Here is a 13,903-nt window from a genome sequence, read left to right on the forward strand (position 1 = left end):
TGCCAGTAATGACTAAAATCGTGCTCCAGAGAGCAAGCATGAGCCAGAAGCTGAAACCTTCAAGACAGGAATTGGGGTGGGGTTACCAGTTATCAGGAAGGATAGTATTTATAGGAAGGTGGTCAGAAGATGCAGAGCTGCAGGGGTTTCAAGCAGCAACAAGGAAAAGGGGAACACCTTGTCTACGCCTATCCATAGGGCCAGGAGCAGGAACGAAAAAGGGTGGGGAAGAGACAGCAGCCAGCGCCCAGAGGCGAGGTCAAAGCAGGCAAAGGAAGAAAGGAAAAGCATTAGAGAACAGGGGGTAAATTGTATGGGAGGTTTGACAGATGACTGAGAGTTTCAGGAGATGGGGAGCAGTAAAGGAGGGGAGGGAACCCTGGACTTGTCTGTGACGAGTGGCGTCCACGGGAATAGAGTGACAGGAATGGTTCTTGTGTCGGAATTGGCATGCACACACTATGGAAAGAACCACTAAGGTGCACCGTTGAGAAATGGGACCCCCACTACCTGCAGTCCTGTCCCCATGTAGGAACACAAGCGAGCTATCCCGCTGTGGTAAAGAAAAAGGATTATAAAAAGTGTGTTCATCACTGTACACCCCCCAAGAAAAGCCATGGGTGACCAATGCAGGTACACACACACAACTCAGAAACCCAAAACTTCACTGAACTACTGGATGGTTAGGTATATTAAATGGCCACGATTCTACTGTTAAGACCAAATGCTTAGATCCCCCGAGGGGGTGCACCGTTCCTGGAAGTACTGCAATACCAGGTCGATGCGTGGAGTGGACGGAGCAAGCTCCTATTCCATCTCCCTGCTCCAAAAATCCATTTAATATATTGTCCTCGGATAGAGGACGTATCAGATATTAAACTGATAAGAACAGATACTACACTTGATCTTAGCCAAAAGGCCGAGAAGCGATACCGAGCCGCCCCGCCTCGCACACCGCGCCCTGCTGCCGCCCACATTACACTCACGGCGACCCACGCGGCTCGCGCACGCGACCCCTCCCCTCCTCTCTCTCCGCGCGCCGATGCAAAACGCCAGGCTGTCCCGCGTATTTGTACATCGTCTACGTTCTCCGGCAAATTCCTGGATCTCCCTTGGCACCGTGGCGGGAGCGCCCGATCGCATTTGCATGGCCCGCCCACTCCGGCGCGCGTGGGCGTGGCTGCGGCAGTCCCCTCCCCCGCCGAGCCGGGCCGCCGCCGCTGCGCCCGAGCCGGTCTGGGGCTCGGCTCTCGGCTTGGAGAAGCCCGGCGGGGACGCGGGACCCATGGCGGGCGGGAGCGGCGCCCGCCCCTTCGCCTCCACGCCACCCACCGGCAGCGCCCCGCGGAAGGGCGGCGGTGGAGGGCGGTCCGAGCGCTTCGGAAGGAAGCCGTCGGGTCCTCTCCGTGAGGACCGGAGGGCCCCGCCGGCCGGCTGGCCCTGGGCCGAGGGACGAGCCCAGCGTCGGGACCCCACGAGCGCCCCTTCCGGGCCGCAGAGACACGTCGGGCCTGCCCTGCCGGCGGGGGACTTGGGCGCACTTCCCCGCTGAGTAGTGGGAACATCAGTCCCTACCTTGTGGGCTCTAGGGAGCAGAAACGGGGCCAAGGAGGCGACCGTGACTTCGACGTCTACACTGTGGGTCCTGGCGTCCGACCAGGCTCCCCTGAAGGGGTCAGGGCTGGGCACCGGGAACGCCCGAGCAGCTCTGGCGCCCGGAGACCCCGCGCTAGGAAGCGGCGGGGGCCGGGCCGGGCTTTGTGCGGAGTGCTCTCCCCCTCACAGAGCGGCGCGGCGTCCCTGCGGACGGAGACGTCGAGGCAGAGCGGCCGAGCCGCCCGCCCGCCCGCGAGCGCGCAGAGCGGGGGAGCGCGCCGAGGAGCCCGGCGCCGCCGTCCCCGCCACCGCCCCGTCCACCTCGGCGGCGGAGGGCGCCTAGAGAAGGAGAATTTGTTCCCGTGTGTCCGGCACACGAGGCGACAAAGCGCTGAGCCTGAGTCGCGGGTCTTCTGTCTGCAAAGAGGCAGGGGCGAGGATGTCCACCGCAGCGGTTAAGAGCCCGGACTCGGGACACCTGGCTTCTAACCCCTGCCTGTCCCTGAATGGCCGCGCGACCTACGGTGGGACTGGCACTCCTTGCTTCTTGACTCCTCTGGCTTCCGTGTATTAGCTGTGAATGGCAGATGAGATGAGAAATTATCAGACATACTTTTAAAATAAATAAAAGTTTAAAAAGAGAGAAGAAGGAAAAAAAAAAAACTCCTGGGAATAATGGCACAATAACAAAAGAAAAGAAAAAGAGAAATTAGCAGACATAATTTTTAGAGATCCCGAGAAATGCCTTGCGTACAGTATGCCTTCAGGGACCCAGCCCAAGGGGAAATCTCTTAGGCACGTCACTTGGTCTCTTCCCCTGTAAGATGGGAATCCCAATATCTGGCATATAGTCCTCAGCTGCTTCTTCCCTCAGCCACCCGGGGCCCCTGGCCTCACTCACCTGGCTTTCCTTTACCCCATGGCCCTGACCACCTGACGTTTTATACTACATTCGCGTGTTGTATTTTCATCTAATAGAATGTTAACTCCATAGGGATCTTTTGTGGCTTTTGTTCACTTTTATATCTCTAGCACCGAGAACAATGCCTGGCACTTACTGCTCGGTGTGTATTTTGGTGAATAAGTGAATATTAAATAACGTAACTTCCACATAGACAGTGATTAGCAAATTTCCTGGCGTGTGGTCATTATCATGACCCCGCAGGCCTCACCGCCACCTCCCTCCCTCTCAGCTCACTTTTATGGTCATGGGGCCATCTTGTCTTTTGATTTCCCAAGTACTGTATTAAGTTCCCACTGTGTGCCAGCAAGTATTTACGTTTTCTTTTGGCCTTTCCACAATCTCAAATACAAGATGTTATTTATCCCACTTTATACCTGAAGAAATTTAGGTTTACTTCCCAACATCCTCCGCCTTCCTCCTCCCAAAGCATAAGTGGGACCCTCACTCCTGGCTGGCAGTTTTACATCTTTATTATCAATGGATATTTATTCCCATCCACCCTTCAGGAAAGTGGGTCAAAGTTTATGATTTCCTCGGAAAGGATAAGAAAACTGAGCTTCAGGCCAGGCGGGGTGGCTCACACCTGTAATCCTAGCACTCTGGGAGGCCTAGGCAGACGGATTGCTAGAGGTTAGGAGTTCGAAACCAGCCTGAGCAAGATCGAGTCCCCGTCTCTACCAAAAACAGAAATTAATCGACCAACTAAAAATATATATACAAAAAATTGGCGGGGCATGATAGCGAATGCCTGTAGTCCCAGCTACTCGGGAGGCTGAAGCAGCAGGATTGCTTAAGCCCAGGAGATTGAGGTTGCTGTGAGCTAGGCTGATGCCACAGCACTCACTCTAGCCTGGGCAACAAAGTGAGACTCTGTCTCAAAAAAAAAAAAAGAAAAGAAAAAAAAAGAAAACTGAGCTTCATTCAGAAAGAGGATTTGAGCTAACCAAACTTTCCAAGAGATTGCCTCATCTGCGTGGTGGGCTGATTCAAGAAGCTTATAACCTGGCCGCTGAGGGCAGAATGTGGGGAACCTGGTCCAATGTTGAGGATCCTAAGGAGATGGGAATCGCACATTCCTTTTCTGGCACTTCACCTCTAGAGGCGCTGTGTCATCAGCTCAGCCAACACCTGATCTCTGCCCCGGGCAGCAGGGGACGGCAGAGAGCAGCACAGGCAGCCCAGCTTCTCATTGTGTCAAGGCCACTGAGCAGCAGAAGGAATTCACCTATTCTGGGCTTACCTGGCCCACTAAAACCCGGAGGGGTAAAGTTCAAGGTCATCCCTGTGACTGACAGATCGAGAGTCAAAGCACAGGCTTCCTGCTGAGAGCTACTAGATCAGGTGGCCACATTCCATGATGGTGCCTCATTTCATTGATTCAAAGATGCACATTTTTTCCTATTATATCTCAGAAACCAGGATGCATCTTACATTTGATGTCAGGAGAAAGCCTTGCTACTGTTTCTGTGGCAGTATCTTTTCTTTTTTTCTTCCTTTCTTCCTTCCTTTCTGAGGGGTGCATAAAATAACAGTGTTTCTCACAATGCATGCATGAAATACTATAATAAAAGCCTCCGTTTAGCCACCTGAGAGGAGCTTCTTTGTGACATTCCAGCCAGAAGAAGGACATTGCAGCACAGGATTGGAGCACTGCAGACAGTGTCCATGCACCACTTGGGGTCTGTCGCCCTATTAAAAGAGCCATGTTCTGACAAAAAAAAAAAGCCTCCGTTTATTGACATGTATTTTTTTTTTCACACTTAAAGGTAAATTGTTTCACGCCTGTAATCCTAGCACTCTGGGAGGCAGGAAGATGGCTCAAGGTCAGGAGTTTGAAATCAGCCTGAGCAAGAGCGAGACCCCGTCTCTACTAAAAATAGAAAGAAATTAATTGCCCAACTAAAAATATATAGAAAAAATTAGCCGGGCATGGTGGCACGTGCCTGTAGTCCCAGCTACTCGGGAGGCTGAGGCAGGAGGATTGCTTAGGGCCAGGAGTCGGAGGTTGCTGTGAGCTAGGCTGATGCCACGGCACTCTAGCCCAGGCAACAGAGTGAGACTCTGTCTCTAAATAAATAAATAAATGTAAATTGTTGGAAAATCCACACTAAAATTCATTACCTGGCCGGGCGCGGTGGCTCATGCCTGTAATCCTAGCACTCTGGGAGGCCGAGGCGGGCGGATTACTCAAGGTCAGGAGTTCGAAACCAGAGCAAGAGCGAGACCCTGTCTCTACTATAAATAGAAAGAAATTAATTGGCCAACTAATATATATAGAAAAAATTAGCCGGGCATGGTGGCGTGTGCCTGTAGTCCCAGCTACTCGGGAGGCTGAGGCAGCAGGATTGCTTGAACCCAGGAGTTTGAGGTTGCTGTGAGCTAGGCTGATGCCACGGCACTCACTCTAGCCTGGGCAACAAAGCAAGACTCTGTCTCAAAAAAAAAAAAAAAGAGTAAAATTCATTACCCGCCATTATTACATCAACCGAAAAAAGCTCATTTTAAACAAAAAGTTTGACATTTAACAACTGAAAATAGAAAAGAGGGCTTTTTTTTTTTTTTTTTTTAAGACAGAGTTTCACAGTGTTGCCCAGGCTAGAGTGCCATGCCTGTAGCTGGGACTACAGGCATGTGCCAAGCATGCCTGGCTAATTTTTTCTATATATTTTTAGTTGGGGAATTAATTTCTTTCTATTTTTAGTAGAGACAGGGGTCTCTCTTGTTCAGGCTCATTTCAGACTCCTGACCTTGAGTGATCCACCGGCCTCGGCCTCCCAGAGTGCTAGGATTATAGGCGTAAGCTTTGGCTCCCTGCCTGGAGGGCTCTTATACAATGTTGGTGAACTCATCTTAGAGTGCATGATTTATAAATTCATAAATATTCATGCATACTTTTACTGTGATAGCTACTGGAAGAATGGTAACTTTTAAAATTTTATTTTATTTATTTATTATTTTTGAGACAGAGTCTCACTCTGTTGCCTGGCCTAGAGTGCCGTGGCGTCAGCCTAGCTCACACCAATATCAAACTCTTGGGCTCAAGCAATCATCTTGCCTCAGCCTCCCGAGTAGCTGGGACTAGAGGTATGTGCCAACCAAGCCCGGCTAATTTTTTCTATGTATTTTCAGTTGTCCAGATGATTCCTTTCTATTTTTAGTAGAGACGGGGGTCTCACTCCTGCTCAGGCTGGTCTTGAACTCTTGAGTTCAAACGAACCTCCCACCTCAGCCTCCCAGAGTGCTAGGATTACAGGCGTGAGCCACCTCGCCCGGCCAGGATGGTAACTTCTAATAAGCCAATCTAGAGAGATTCCTCCTCATTTCACCTGTCTCTTTCTGGTGGTAATACCAGAAGTCTTCAGAGAGCTGCTGTGGTGTCACATTCATCTCAGCCTCCTTTCAAAGCCTGTAGTTAATGATGATAATGTGATAAATCTGCCTTAGCTTTGATGCTTTTTCATTAATTCAATTCTGATAGTAAACCATGGCAGCTCTTCTACTTCTATCCCATCAGCCATTTCCATCACCTTCTGTAAAAGGTGCATGAAACCCCAAGTATGGGCTCTTCTGAGCACAGGATCCTGTGCAGCTGTATTTGTTGCATGGCCATGAAGCTGGCCATGAGTGGCTATTTCTGCCTCTGCCACACAACTTGAAATGCCCTATTTACCATATAGTATAGTTTATCTGGGAATTTGGACTTATTTATTGACATTCTTTAAAAAAGAAAAGACTATGGGAGCATTGGTATGCATGAGTCCCTTAATTTTTACAGAACACAAAACTTTTTTTCTCTTTGTAAATTATTTAATACATTGGACATTTAAACAAATGTTCAGAGAAAAAAGATGTTCCCCCAAACAAGACCCAAAACAACATGCACACCGGGACAGTTGGTCACCCTACATCTCTGAGCCGTGCCAGACCTCAGAGTGGGCTCCACGTTACGGGAAGGATGAGAACAATCATCTTGTCAGGGTTCACAGGTGGTGTGTCTTTTTAATTTTTTTAACTTTTTATTATTTTTTTAAGACAGAGTCTCGCTTTGTTGCCCAGGTTAGAGTGAGTGCCGTAGCGTCAGCCTAGCTCACAGCAACCTCAAACTCCTGGGCTCAAGCGATCCTACTGCCTCAGCCTCCCAAGTAGCTGGAACTACAGGCATGTGCCACCATGCCTGGCTAATTTTTTCTATTTATGTTAGTTGCCTAATTAATTTCTATTTTTAGTAGAGACGGGGGTCTCGCTCTTGCTCAGGCTGGTTTCAAACTCCTGACCTTGAGCAATTAGTCCGCCTCGGCCTCCCAGAGTGCTAGGATTGCAAACGGGCGCCCAGCCAGGTGGTGTGTCTTGAAAGGATGCAGTGGGGGAATGCAGCTGGTTTTGGGTGGTCTCGAGAGCCCACAGGAAAATACACTTGAAGAATGTATATTTTCCATCTCCTTTCCATATCCAACCTCAAAGTGTAGGAAAGGCCCTGTCTGAATGGAAGACTTTAGAAGGAGGCAAAGGAACCCGAATAACTTTACCCCAGAATCATGCAGTTTTCTTCAGAAATCAGGTCATGACAAAGACCCCCACGAGGGGGCAGCATCGGCTTATTTCCAGCCCTCAGCTCGGCACTGAAACTTGGTTTTGGGATGGTTGCGGGAGTTGCCGCTGGTTGGGGAAAAGTGTACCTTTGTGGCCCTTTCATACATATTTTCCTCCCAAACTCATTCTTAGAGATAGGTTGTGTTTTATCCAGTTTATTCACAAGGACACGAAACTGCAATTTGAAAAATAGGTTTTTGGGATTCCCAGCCTGATAACTGCTCCTTGGCACCCCTACTCCTGCAGACTCACTCCTTCCCTTGTTTGTTCACTCAGACATGTACTTGGATAAGGTGCTACAGAGACAAGGATGTCCTCAGCCACTTCCTAGGTGAGCTCCATCCATCCGCCTACCCTGCCTTCCTCCAGAGCATGGACTGTTATGGGAGAAAGGATCTGGAATCATCTGAGCCTCCTATAACATGCTGAAGTTCCCATGGGGGACGTGGCTTTTCCAAGCCAGTCAACTAGGGAAGGACAGGCCTCAACACCCTGACCCTCAGCCCAGTGTTTCAGCATGCCAGGCCTTGAGGGGGGCCTCCCTTTCCAGTGTCATCTCTATCCCTGGCCCCTATTTTTCTCCTCCAAGAAGTTCCTACTTCCCAATAAAGGCCTGAGAGGTCTATACTACTCAGACACTGCCTAGAAGTGCAGGTTTTATAGGCATTCTTGGCCAACCTAGTATCAATAGGATGCCCAAGGACCCCATACTGGGAAACTCTCAGGCTGAGGGTGGAGGTTTGGTTCTCATACTCAGGGAACCCCTTGAGTATATTTCATCATTCCATCATGCATTCATTAATTCCTGCAAGACTTCCTGACTGTCTATGGTGTGCCAGGCATGGTGCTGGGCACTGTGGAGCTACACATGAGAAGAACCAACTCCTGCCCTGATGGTTTAGTCAAGTGGGGGAGACAGCTCTGAGGAAGGATGACAGAAGCAGCTGGAATTTGATCCAGGTGGTGGGGGAGACAGAGGACCTAGTCTGTCCCAGCTAGTCTGTCCCTCTGGACCACTTACCTGACTCCTTGTCACTTAAACCTTGCTCTAATGTCATCTCTTTGAGAAGTCCTCCTGAGGACTCATCCCCCAGTCTAAATTAGTTCTCCCCCCAGTCACTCTCTAGCACATCTCCTTGTATTTTCCTTCACGGCCTGTATCACCAACTGAAATTATCTTTATTCACTGCCTGTGTCTCCCCAATCCCCATTACAATGTATACCCCATGAGGGCACGTCCTTATCCATTTCACTCAGGGCTGTATCCCAAGAACCTACAGTTGTGTCTAGCACCTAGCAGGTACTCCATATATGATTGTTCAATGTATTCGAATGTTCTCTGCTGGGGCCCCCTTTTCTTTTAACCCCTCCCTTGCCCCACCTCCTCTTTCCCATTTGTTCATCAACACCTTTCCTGGCAAACATGAAAGATGAAGGGTGGGGTGGGATTGTCAGTTTCATTTCCTTTATCAGATAAGTGACAATTTCTATCTTGGGTGTGAATCCCAAGAGATATTATAGGAGAAATGTTAAAGAAGCTTCAAAATTGTGGAAGAAATAAGACAATCTGTATGTTTTTAGTTTCTATGTCTTTTCAGTTTCACAGCCGTTATAAAAGTTGTTCAAAGTCAGGTTTTGGACAATTTCTAGCTGGATGACTCTGGGCAAATTACCTAATCTTACTATGCTTCAATTTCTTCTTCGACTTCTTTTCTTTTTTTTTGAGACAGAGTCTTGCCCTGTCACCCTGGGTAGAGTGCAGTGGCATCATCACAGCTCACTGTAACCTCCAACTCCTGGGCTCAAGTGATCCTCCTACCTCAGCCTCCTGAGTAGCTTAGACTACAGGCACATGCCACAGCACTCAGCTAAGTTTTCTATTTTTAGTAGAGACAGGGTCTTGCTCTTGCCCAGGCTGGTCTTGGACTCCTGAACTCAAGCAATCCTCCTGCCTCGGCCTCCCAGAGTGCTAGGATTACAGCTGTGAGCCACTGCGCCTAGCCCCCAGTTTCTTCTTTTTAGACTAACCCTCCTTACTTCATGAGCTTGAGTTATGTATTAAAAAAGGACAATTATGCAAAGTTCCTAGACCAGAGCCTGGCATGCAGTGGCTACTCAACAGGGGTAGTGGTTCCCAAACCCTCAATCTGCTCATCTTCCCCTCTCTAACTTCACCATGCTGAGCTCCACTTCTGTGCCTGAGCTGCTGCTGCAATCTGTCACCCACTCCCCCACAATCTGGGTGTAACAAACTAATTTCCTAAGGTCTTGATCTTAGACTAATTTCCTAAGATCTTCAGAGAAAGGGGAGGCTCCCTGCAATGCTGGGGAAACCAGGTGGCTGGTTTTTAGCCGGGAGGGAAAGAAGGTGTTGGCAAGGCATGCTGGTGCCAAACAGATGGGAAGCTTATTTATCAGCACTTGATTGAGGCGGGTGGGCAGGAAAGGGCTGGGCCCTGCTGTCTGGCACTGACTTCTCTTTGCCTTTTTCAGATCCCTCTCACCCACAGCCTTTAAAAAGGTTAACATTGGATTATATAATAAATAAAATAATCCAGATTCTGGAGAAAAATAGAAATATTAGAGTTACAATTCCATTCTCCTTTGATTCCTCCCTCCAATTCTACCTCCCTCTCTGCAGGTAATCACTATTGTCCTTTTGGTCACACTGCCCCTTTGTGACATCTCCTCCCCTTCAGGGCTGTGCAGACTGCAGTGGCTGGGGAGATGCCACCCAGTCCTGTGTCCCTCCTAATCGGTCCTACACAAGGCTAATAAACTTTTAGAAACATTTCCAGAAGCTTCCGGTTGACACTCTCTCTCCTTTCTCTGAAGTCCTACAAGTGCTTGTCTCACAATTTACAAAGGCCCAATACATATGGTGTCCCATTCTGTCACTGTGTTTCCTGTCAGTGTTCAGTTTCCTCTCTTGAGTGTAAGCCCTCTGAGGCCAGGCCCTGTGGCCTAAACACCCTTTATAATCTCTATAGTCTCTCTGGCTCATGGAGAGCGCACAGTATGAATGAAGTCAATAAACGCACTGTCCAGCGACAAAGAATTCGTCTTTGGCAATCTATTTTAACAAGGGGGCCTTGTGGGGACCGCTGCTGGCCTCAACTCTGGCCAGCAATGGAGGGCTTCCTGTTGGGGATGGGTAGCACTACAGCTTCCCCATGAGAGAGGATGGGTAGCCAAGTGGTGAGAAGCCCAGGCAATGGGTTCAGACAGATCCTTGTACAGCCACCTGCCAGCTATATGTGCCCACAGACTAGTCATTTAACCCTTCGGAGCTCTCTTCACGTGTACCACACACACAACAGTCCCGAAAAGCGGTGGTGAGAGCCAATAGGGGTAATGGGCTTAGCACTGGGAAGCAGCTGTTTTATGGGAATCCAGGTTCACACTGGTTTGAAAATTGAGTTAGGAAAGATGAAGGAGAAGGACTTGTCAGCATCTCTGAGCAGACCCTTTGGCGGAGGGAATGTTCACGTGGGGCCGTATCTCTGCCTGGGGGAGGGGATGCGGTGGTACTGCGAGTATTAAGGTATTCATACTTTTTTCGAGTCAAACGCTGCCACACGCGTTCCTTTTGTCCCTCCTACCTTCCATTCCTGATTAATCCCAGGCTTAATTCCAAACATCAGAACCCGGTAGAACAGACTAAATAAAGCGGCCGCTGAGGGAGCTAGCGTCCGTCACCTCCCGCCCGGCGCAGCGCGGATCTCCACGCCCCGCCCCGCCCGCCGCGCCGCTGCGGGCCTCTCTTTGGCCCGCGCCTCGTGACGTCACGCGCGGGTTTTATGGCCGAGTCCCGGGCCCGCGCCGCAGAGGCGGCGGCGGTGGCGGCGAGCTGGGTGCCCTCGGGGACGCTCGCGCGGCTGCTCCGGTGGGTGGCCGGGAAAGGCACCGGGAGAGCGCGGCTGGCGAGAGGTAAAGGGGCTCATGAGGCCGTGCTGAGGCGGCCCCGGCGCAGGGCCTGGGTAGCCGGTGTCGCCGCTCGGAGGAAGGCGCGCAAGGGAGCGTCGCGGGGCGGTGGGCAGGGGGTCGCGGTGTAAGGAGAGGCGTGTCAACGGCTTGGGGACGTGGAGGGTCGGTGGGAGCAGGACTCAATCTCCGGCCTCAGCGTCTGCACCTTGCTCTTAAGTTTGGGGGCGCTGTCTGGCTTCCCCCTTCCTGCGAGGATTCTTGCCTGGGGGAATGAAGGTCGCAGCGTCTGCTTCCCCGCCACAAGCTCAGCGAAGAGGCTCTGGAAGCCAACGTTGCACGGATCGAGCCCTCACCCCTGACCCGAGTGTCCCGGGACCTGGGGGTTTCTCTAGGTCTCATCACCCCACTCAGGACTCCCAGGGAGCGGGCAGCACCTCTGTAACACCTACAGCTACTTAAAGGAATTTAAAAAAGAAGGGTGGCTGATTTAGGAAAGGATCAAGAAGTTGCAAATTTTGTGTTTATTGTTAAACGTTGTCTTTTTCTCCCTTGACCTTTCTCTGTTCAGATAACACAGCTGTGCTCCCGGGGCCTGCAATTTCAAGGCCTCCCTGCCTCTGCTAGGAACCCCGAGACTTGCCATGGGGAACCACTTGACTGAGATGGCGCCCACCGCCTCCTTCTTGCCCCACTTCCAGGCCCTGCATGTCGTGGTCGTTGGGCTGGACTCCGCTGGAAAGACCTCCCTCCTTTACCGCCTCAAGTTCAAGGAGTTTGTCCAGAGTGTCCCCACCAAAGGGTTCAACACCGAGAAGATCCGGGTGCCCTTGGGGGGGTCCCGTGGTATCACCTTCCAAGTGTGGGATGTTGGGGGACAGGAGAAGCTGCGGCCACTGTGGCGCTCCTACACCCGTCGGACAGACGGACTGGTGTTTGTGGTGGATGCTGCTGAGGCCGAGAGGCTGGAGGAGGCCAAGGTGGAACTACACCGAATCAGTCGGGCCTCGGACAACCAGGGTGTGCCGGTACTTGTGCTGGCCAACAAGCAGGACCAGCCTGGGGCCCTGAGCGCAGCTGAGGTGGAGAAGAGGCTGGCAGTCCGAGAGCTGGCGGCTGCCACGCTCACCCACGTGCAGGGCTGCAGCGCTGTGGACGGGCTGGGTCTGCAGCCGGGCCTGGAACGCCTGTACGAGATGATCATCAAGAGGAAAAAGGCGGCCAGGGCAGGCAAGAAGAGACGGTGACCCGAGGATGTTCCCTCCCCACCTAGTAGGGGTCTGCACACTTGGAGAGCCTGGTGGGGCCTGTGACTCAGCCTGGCATGCAGGACCTGCCCACTTTAATGAAGGATGGAGGAGAATGTGGGGGGTCCTTTTTGGTGCCACACTGGGGAGGGAGATGGGATGTCTTTGCACATTTCTCCCTCATCCTCCCCTTGGAGAAGTGGGGGCTGCAGGACTATGGAGGCTTAAATGTAAACTGTGACTCTACCTCGACCCTGTTTCTCGTATTTCTTCTCTGGCTTTTTAATCGGATGTGTTTTAGGGGGATGGAAGGTGGCTTAGAGAATGCATTTGGGATGAATGAGAACTATTTCCCTTCCCCCAACTGGGGAGTCTCCCAGGCTGCTTTTCTAGGGATGCCAGTCACAATAGTTTTTATTTTTGTGTCTGTGTGAAAGTGCCAAGAACCCCTCCCTACATTCATAGATCCAAGACCCTTTTTATAACTCGTGTGTCCTCTGTATTATTATTGTTATTAACTGTTTTTTAGCATTTGCCTGTAAGTTATTAAAGACTGATGACTCTGTAGTTCTTACCTTGGTTTGGCATTTTCCTTTTTTGCCCCAGGGATAGTCCAAGATTTCTGTATGGGGTGTGGGGAAGACTTATCTCTAAGCTGAATCTGCAAAACAAACACTCTTAGATGGTGTGTTGATGGAATGGCTAGTGAAAATCATGAGGGGGGAGTTAAAAACCCTTCAAACTTTTGCCTGATCTCTGTAGTTTTAGGGGAGGGAAGTCACTTCTCCTTTCTCCGACTTTCCCCCCCTCCACTCATCCTCTGACTCTTGCATCTGATAGCAGCTGCTCCTTGCAGATTTAACTTTGAATTTTGCTGATCTGAGCTACTCCTAGGTCCTTGGCCCTGGAGACACCTCCCAGGTCTACGTGGTAAGTCAGCAAAGAGCCATTCTGTCCCCCTCCATCCCATTTTCCCAGTACTCAGGTTGGTCTGATGAGCATGTGGTGAGAGTGGAAAGTAATTCCTTCTTGGCCTTATGCCACCTCAGTGTGCTCAGTCTTGCTGACTGCAGCTCTGGCAGTGATGGCAGCGGCTGGTGCTGGGAAGGGGCAGGCTAGATTGAGCCAGCCTGGCCCCAGTGACTAAGCCTGAATCTTCCAGCTCTGGGATAGTAGCTACTCTCATGAGATGGGCGGTAGTAGTAGTTTGTGCTTGGTGGCAGTGAAGATTGCTGGACATCTAGCCCCTGAGACAAGAGGAGAAGACATAGGCCCCCAATGTTAGTAGCCATCGCAAGAATAAAATGCGAACATTGACAGGGCCTGGGTGCTCCTGGTTAAACTTTCAGGGGTGCCTTCTCCCTACCAGCATCAGGGCCAGCTGTGTCTGATAATGATTAGGTCCTCCTAATCTTTCTGGGTGAGAATAGTGAGTAAAAAACCAAGCACAATTCTTTCCTGTCCCCCTGCCCTCCAGTCCCACCCCCACCCTTTATGCAAACAGAATTCCCAGAGTAGGCTCAGAGTCCCCTCTGGAATCAGATAAAAGGGAGGGAGAGAAGGTACTGGTAACCCCCCTTCT

General features: G+C 50.9%; 1 protein-coding gene and 1 non-coding gene across 2 annotated transcripts; one reads left to right on the plus strand and one right to left on the minus strand.

The window, feature by feature from the left end:
• Positions 1-740: 740 nt before the first annotated feature.
• Positions 741-931, minus strand: LOC142862205 (U2 spliceosomal RNA). The gene has a single exon (XR_012913291.1). It is a non-coding gene; the product is annotated as a U2 spliceosomal RNA (small nuclear RNA).
• A 10,014-nt stretch (positions 932-10,945) lies between these two features.
• On the plus strand, positions 10,946-12,895 carry ARL4D (ARF like GTPase 4D). Its single transcript, XM_012786650.3, has 2 exons — positions 10,946-11,080; positions 11,646-12,895. Exon 2 carries the CDS (start codon positions 11,719-11,721, stop codon positions 12,319-12,321), a length of 603 nt encoding a protein of 200 aa, XP_012642104.1. The 5' UTR covers positions 10,946-11,080; positions 11,646-11,718; the 3' UTR covers positions 12,322-12,895.
• Positions 12,896-13,903: the final 1,008 nt, after the last annotated feature.

Source organism: Microcebus murinus, chromosome 18 (genome assembly GCF_040939455.1).
Source record: "Microcebus murinus isolate Inina chromosome 18, M.murinus_Inina_mat1.0, whole genome shotgun sequence".
Classification (NCBI taxonomy): domain Eukaryota; kingdom Metazoa; phylum Chordata; class Mammalia; order Primates; family Cheirogaleidae; genus Microcebus; species Microcebus murinus.

Coding starts and splice junctions, on each gene's coding strand:
- ARL4D (XM_012786650.3), top strand. CDS start 11,719: ATGGGGAACCACTTGACTGAGATGGCGCCCACCGCCTCCTTCTTGCCC.